Source organism: Theropithecus gelada, chromosome 2, assembly GCF_003255815.1.
Source record: "Theropithecus gelada isolate Dixy chromosome 2, Tgel_1.0, whole genome shotgun sequence".
NCBI classification, from domain to species: domain Eukaryota; kingdom Metazoa; phylum Chordata; class Mammalia; order Primates; family Cercopithecidae; genus Theropithecus; species Theropithecus gelada.
The window spans coordinates 77,715,275-77,722,991 of NC_037669.1; the positions used below are offsets into that span (position 1 = coordinate 77,715,275).

At 41.4% G+C, this 7,717-nt stretch overlaps 1 protein-coding gene across 16 annotated transcripts in view; it reads left to right on the plus strand.

The window, feature by feature from the left end:
• CADPS (calcium dependent secretion activator) overlaps positions 1 to 7,717 on the plus strand; it is a 489,640-nt gene that overhangs the window by 479,553 nt on the left and 2,370 nt on the right. For all 16 annotated transcript variants that reach the window (XM_025376721.1, XM_025376726.1, XM_025376718.1 and 13 more), the window contains one exon: positions 5,133 to 5,237. In XM_025376721.1, the coding sequence (XP_025232506.1) occupies positions 5,133 to 5,237 (105 nt within the window). The remainder of the gene's footprint in view (positions 1 to 5,132; positions 5,238 to 7,717) is intronic.

Consider the following 7,717-nt stretch of genomic DNA (forward strand, 5'->3'; position numbering starts at 1 on the left):
ATGTCCAGCTAGGCGCAGTGGTTTATGCCTGCAATCCCAGCACTTTGGGAGGCCAAGTTGGGTGAATCATGAGGTCAGGAGATCGAGACCATCCTGGCTAACATGGTGAAACCCCATCTCTACTAAAAATACAAAACAAAAATAGCCGGGTGTGGTGGTGGGTGCCTATAGTCCCAGCTACTGAGGAGGCTGAGGCAGGAGAATGGCGTGAACCCAGGAGGCGGAGCTTGCAGTGAGCCAAGATCCCGCCACTACACTCCAGCCTAGGCGACTAAGCAAGACTCTGTCTCAAAAAAAAAAAAAAAAGAGAGAGAGTATTTCCATGGGCTGGGTGCAGTGGCTCACACCTGTAATCCCAGCACTCTGGGAGGCCAAAATGGGCAGATCACCTGAGGTCAGGGGTTCGAGACCAGCCTGGTGAACGTGGCAAAACCCTATCTCTACTAAAAATACAAAAACTTAGCTGGACTTGGTGGCTTTGTGCCTGTAGTCCCAGCTACTCAGGAGACTGAGGCAGGAGAATCACTTGAACCTGGGAGACGGAGGTTGCAGTGAGCCAAGATCATGCCACTGCTCTCCACCCTGAACACAGAGTGAGACTCTGTCTCAAAAAAAGAAAAACAGACAAAAAGAAAGTATGTCTGTGATGTTTCTGAGAGGAATAACAAAGTGGGTAAATTTTATTGAGTCCTTGCTATGTGACACTCACTCTGCTAGGCACCCCACATAAATGATTTCTTTTAATGCTCACAGTAATCCTGTGAAGAGAGTACTGGTATTAACTCCCAGAGGAGACTGAGGGTCAGAAAATTAAGTAATTTCCTTGAGGTTACCCAGCTAATAAGTAGCCAATGTAGGCTGAAGCTGTAACTCACTCTACAGGGGTTGAGAAATCACTCATTCTGTGTCTGAATCTTTTTAATTCAAGACTTACATATAGGTCATTATAGTTTAAAATGTGCTTTATGAACCCAAAATTTGGGTTATGATCTACCAGAAAACAACTTTACAACACAATTGCACGGTTAAGGAGCTACTTGTGTGTCCTATAAGGCATGCATACAATTCCAGAAATATTCCAGTGGGAATAATTTTCTTCACCACCACATGACTTTCCCTGGTAACGTGTTCCGCTTTCTCCCTTGTTTTGGGGGATCTTTTAGGTTGAGAGAGGGAGAGAAAAAAGAGAAGAAAGACGATGATGATGATGATGTTGATTGCAGTGGTGGAAGTGGTGGTAGCTAACATTTATTGAGGCCTTATGTGCCAAATGCTGTTGTGAGTGCTTTGTGAGCGTGATTTCATTTACCCATCAGAAAAAGCCTATAAAAGGCTAGTTAGTCCCCATTTTCATCAGGAAACTGAGTCTCTAAGAATGTAAGTAACTTGCCCAAGATCACAAACCCAGGTGGATGTTAGGGCCTGTGCTCCTAACCTCTACACTGTAGAAAGAAAGAAGAATTAAGTGGCAAATTTTTAGATCAGCCTTCCAGCTTCTTTTAAATAGAGCCTTCAGATCCAGTTCAGCTATTGAAGAAGTTCCCACCTTTCCAAGAGCTTTGTTGTCTATGATGGGCATCCTTTTGAGTGACAAGTTCAAAACCTTCACAGAATTTTCCCCAGAGGGCATATTTTAAAGGAGCCCACGCTGTTGGGGGCTTTATTTCTTTAGTGGTGTTTTTTAGGATTAAAGTAGCTTTATTTAGCAAGTTTCAAATTAATATACTTGAATTAAGGGAAGGCAGTAAAGGAGTAGAAATTATACTTAAATATTTAGTTCATGTCGTCAGCCCACAGTTCTTACCTCTACAGACTTAGAGTACATTTTACCGAAAAGTTAGTGCCCAGGTGTTAGGGTAGCTCTGGAAAAGGCATCTCTGAACCAAGGACTAAACAAAATGGGGAGGACTTACAATATTTTATTAATTTCCTCTTTTGAAGAATCATAACAAATCTGCTGCATTCCCATCCATCTCAAATAAAGCAAATCCAGTTAATAAGCACTGTAAGCCCCGTGAGGAAGAGCAGAACAACCCAGACACCAAAGATTGTGCTGATAAATGTTTAATGACTGGCTTTCTGGGAGGGAAAAAGCCCTGGTTTGTGGCATTTGCCAATTCCCATGATGATAAAATCCCCACGAAGGCCTATTTCTAGCTATCAATGTGATATCCCTAAATGCGGAGTTGGGAAGAGATGTGCAAGATCGGCTGTCATGACCAGCAAACACACTACTCCATCCCTTACGGAGAAGGAAAGGAAGACAGTCCGCTCTTTCAATGCAGTGGCTATCGTGGAGAGCTCCTGCTTCTGGAGGCACTCACTGTGTGACACCGGGCAAGTCACTTCACCTCTCTGGGCCTTTGTTTCCTCCTCTACAACAGATAATGTGGAAGATCCCCTGTACCTCTAACATTTTAAAGTTCTAGAAGGCAATGCCTCCTGCTTTTTCCGACATCCAAATGCCTTGAAGCGCCTCTCTGGAAAACCAAGTTAGCACTGTGCTGCATCCAAAAGTGCCTCCAATTTCATCTCCTGAGCATAAGGTTTGGAAAGGAGTGACTTACTCCCTTTTGCCTCTTTAAATGTGTAGCCAATGGGGCATCATACATTTTTTACACTTCTTTTGCTAGATGTGAGATCCAGGAAGGAAAGCATGGATGTTCCAGGGCTTTCTTGTTCTCCTGGGGTGGCAGGCTGCGTGTGATGCACTGAGCCATTGCTGTATGCAATTTCTACCTCTCTACCCTTTCGGCAGCCGAGCAAGATTGTTGATAGTCTCCTACCTTTTTATTTTTATTTTTATTTTTTACTATCCGGAAGCCATTTACAAGAGTGGGAACTGCTTACATAAAATGGAGGGGCGGCAGGGGGTTGTGTTATTTTTTTTTTTCCTGAAAGGTGGCACGTCTCTCAGCAAAGAGAAAAAGGCATGTTGCACAAGGCTTGCTGGCAGTGATATAAGCCAGCGCCGGTTTGCCTGTTGTCACAGCCAAAGCAAAATGCCACCTCTGCCTAGAAGCCAGAGTGCCACACTCCTCTTTTGTGTCCCTGAGATGTACCCACGATGAGGCCCTGGAATTGTAGGTTTGGCCAGGAGGTTGCCAGGATTGCTCGAAGGTCATCTTCCAGTCCCAGGAGGCTGGGGGTAAGGGGAGGTTGATCATAGTTCTCAAAATAGATCTTTTGAGTCCCCCAGATTACATGTCAGCTACAGCTAGTAAATGTGGAATTTGAGGCCTTGGGTTAGCACAAGAGAGCCCCCCAGGTGCCAGGAGTAAGGTAGGGCTGCAGGAATACCAGTGACCCAGAGATCACCCTGTCCCTGGGCCCCTTCTTAACAAACCCAGATGCAGTAACAGCAAAAGCTCCAGAATCCCAAGGCAGGAGGTGCCAAAACACCCCCCAACAACCACTACCAAAAAATTTTTTTCAGTAAAATGTTCTCACCCCTAGAGGGGAAAACCTGTCCATGCCTGAAGCAGCTTGACCCCAGCAAACACCCTGCCTCCATGGAGTGAACTGCAAATCTCAAAAAAAAAAAAAAAAAAAAAGTACTTCCTACCCCTCCTGCTCCCTGGGGAGGGACAGAAGGTTCCTAAAACTGACAGTTTCGCCTCCATGATCTTTAAAAGAGCAGAAGTTGGCTGTGAGGCTGCAGTGCTGCCTCGATTGGGGTAGTGTGGTCTCTGCTGCGGCTGGGCTCCAAGGAGAGCCACAATTGGCTCTGATGAGGAAGGAGCCTAGAAATGAAAGATTGCAAAGAGGGCTTCTGTACACCATGGCTGAGACTGTGTCGTTTCTTGCAAGGTGAAACTTGGCAGTTCTACCTTGCAAGTAAAAACCTAAATTAATTTTTTTTAAAAGAAATTAAGTCAGAAACAAGGCTTCGGAAAAACTGTGAGTGTTAGGCATAAACTGATTTTGGATGATCTTTAGGTGAGAAAGGGTGGAGTTACCATCAGAAACATGTTTTTATTTATGCTTTACGAATCCCCACTGGTGTGCGATGTGTGTGTGTGCGCGCGCGTGCATGTGCGTGTGTATTGGTTAGCATGAGAGTATGCATCATCTCAATTCTCTAACCAATCTTTCTTTTTTGCATCTTTTCTGTGCACAGTTCATATAGAGCCCCTATAAATTAATATATAGGTCCATCCACACCTTTTCATTTTATTTGTAAATTGTTTGGTATAAGCGGCAGAGCGTAATGAAACCTGGTGAAGTTTAAAAGATTAGATTTTTTTTCATACTGACACTTCATAACACTGTTCATATGTCTCCGAGTGAGATTTATGAATATATGAGCAGTACTGCAAAATTATACTGCACCAGAGACTTCCTGCACCACAGGGGTGGCAGTCTAAAGTGACACAGCTTCAAGCATTTTTCACAGACAAGAAGCAAAATTTAACCCCCTTAAGGGGAAGTATGATTTCAACAGCTTGAAATGAGCTCATTTGTAGATGGTTTTTTTTCTCTCATCTTCCATAATTTTTTGGTGTTAAGATTAAAACAGATTGCACAGCCAATGTAAGGGCACATAAGCTGCCCAGAGTACAGTTTGGCCCTTAAAGAGAAATCTTCATTCATTGTCTTTATCAGCACTCCTCAATCAGGTAAATGAAGATAAACTTGCCCCTAAATTCCTAAGGCTGTCAGCCCAATTTCCAGTATTGTACTTAGCAGACAGGATGTGGAATTTTCAAATGGTAAGTGGCAAGGAACATCAGTTAATCCAGTGGAGAAGCCTCATCTCTCTGGCACCAAAGACAGTGACATTAGGAAATAATTAGTGTCTTGAATCTAAATGGTGTAAAATTGACCAATAATAAAAAGAGAATCAGAAGAGTGAAAGATGGTCTTTACGAATTGAAACATAAGAAATGTCTATCGTGGAAGAGTTCAATTAGATTCAGAGTCCAAACTGGTCTCTCTTAGATTGGTCCAGTATCCAGTACCTTGTAATTTTGTATAAACTAACGTTCATTAATCTCTATGCTCTCAAATTCTCTTTAACCATTTTGTTTCCTCCTGGAACAGAGTGGGGTACTCAAACATTGCCTGCTCTCTCTCTGCCCTATAAATGCTCCATGATGTGTTGGCTGGAGAACTTTTGTCTCTTTTTTCAGCAATGGTACAACAGCTCCATGAACGTGATCTGCACCTGGTTGACGGACCGGATGGACTTACAGCTTCACATTTATCAGTTGAAAACACTAATTAGGATGGTAAAGGTAAAAGAAAAAAATAATTATTCTTCTTTGCAAATAGCTTACTGAAATACATTTCATTGGCAAGCTGCAGAGCTTGCTTAACACAAAGAATATTAGTTTACATATAAAATAGTATCTCATACAAGAAAAACCTATGCAATTGTTTTGTGAAGCATGATAAACGTGTTACTCAGACAGCAGAGGGAAATTTAATACAAATGAATTTGATATCATTTTCCAGAGAGGAAAAATACTTTGTTTTTGCCGTGCAAAAGTACTGCAGAGGCCATCGTGTCTTTGCATTAGACTTTCAAAAACTGGCTTTTGGTGCCATTCTGTTAATCACATCCATTACCAGTTTCGTTTATAGTTTAATTAAATAAAATTTTGCCACTACTAATTTAATAGAAATATTTACCCCCAGCTATTTCTAAATATGTCCTGTGATCATTATCAGAATGCAAGTCAATATTGTTCTCATAGTTAATTGAAGTAGTTCCTCTTACAATGCGTGTATACAATCAAATGTAAAGGATCGCAAAGGTGAGATAACATACCCTGAAAGTAGCTTTTTCCCTTGTTCTTGTGTGTGCGCCTTGGACTAATGATAATTATTTCAGCATGAAATCTCAGTGGTTTACATGAAATAATAAGATCACAGAAGGGGGTAAATACATTTTTGATCATTTCAGTTTCCATTTGATGCTTCACCATAGAGGGTTTTAAAACATTCGTATGCAAAAATCTCATTCAAAGCACAAAGTCCTTTAAAATATTTTAACAATAAACGTAGCTGAATGTCTTATTTCTTAACAGTTTACCAAAAGTCCCTGCAACACCCACTCCTGGGCACCCCACCCCCACCCCATTTCTTAGTCTCTTTTGGATCAGTACCATTTCACTTTACCCCAGAGCTTACGGACAACCAATTGCTGTTCCGTTGTGTGTAATTAAGGAGAATTATTATTATCTGCATTTGATCTCACAAAGCATCCGCCCGGGAAAAGTTATAGACAGCAGTATATTACAGCTCTTAAAAAAGGAATGTATACACTCAGACTATGGACCCAGCCTCCTTTTCACATTTTTTTATTTCAGTTCCTTAGGACCAGCTCAATAGTCAAGTGGTCGCCTGACCACTTGAATTCCATTTTCTGTGCATAAATACACTTTGGGAAATTTTTCTGTTTGACCCTTATTGGGTAGACGTGAAAAGAAGATATAATTTTAATACTTAAAAATTGTATACCCATTATTTCTATTTCCAGATTGGTATTGGAAATTAACAATATTTTACGAAGGAAAAATATAAGTCAGAGGAGAGGTTTAATCTTAGCCTTTTGCCAAAAAAAAAAAAAAAAATTGATATGAACCACAGAGAAGGGATACAGAAATGTCACTGCCAAGGGAACCCCTTCACTTTAGCAAAAAGTGGGTTCCGCTTAACTAATGCCACAACTCAGAGCTATGAAGCAGAATTCACAACCTTTAAACCAAGAACATCACCCAGAGGCCTCCTCCTCCAGGGCAAATTTCCAAGGATAATTGGTTTTCTTTCTTGCATCAACAGCCACTTCATTTATTCATCCATTCATTCATTATTCAGCAAGCATTTATTTATTCATTCAACATTGGATAAATATTAGGTGAGCCTCTACTTGTATATTACCAATGGAGGATTCAAAAATGACTAGATGTGGTCTCTGCACTTAGGCATTGAGAGTCTAGTTGGTATACACATTGCTATGGAGTTTGAATAAAAAAGAGAATACTCAAATGCTTTTACCTTTATTTTCCCCATCATATTCTGGCAACAATTATGTTATTCTGAGTGGCAACAGAACAAATGATTGAAAAGTATAAAAATTTAAGTTAATTGTCTGGATATCTGGTCCACACCATGCCTAACATTTACTCAGTCTCTTACCTGTCCCCATCAAAGTGAAAACACAGTTCAGGTAGCTGTCTAGCTTCCTCTTCTCGGCAAGCCTTGCAGGTTGATGCATGATTGAGGATAACCTTGTAATTTAATGTCTAAACCAGATTACTTTTATGTTATTGGACTTCACTAAGCTGAACTGGGTTCACTCGTTAACTCTATAGTCATTACAACATGTGACCTTTAAGAGGGGTTGACATTATGATTGTTACTATCATGACTGCATTAGATGGACTATTAAAAATAGAAATAATGGGCCGGGCGCGATGGCTCACGCCTGTAATCCCAGCACTTTGGGAGGCTGAGGTGGGCAGATCACAAGGTCAGGAGATCGAGACCATCCTGGCCAACATGGTGAAACCCCGTCTCTACTAAAAACACAAAAATTAGCTGGGCATGGTGGCCGGTGCCTATAATCCCAGCTACTCAGGAGGCTGAGGCAGGAGAATTGTTTGAACCCGGGAGGCGGAGGTTGCAGTGAGCCAAGATGGTGCCATTGCACTCCAGTCTGGGCTACAGAGCAAGATTCCATCTCAAAAAAAAAAAAAAAAAAAATGAGCCC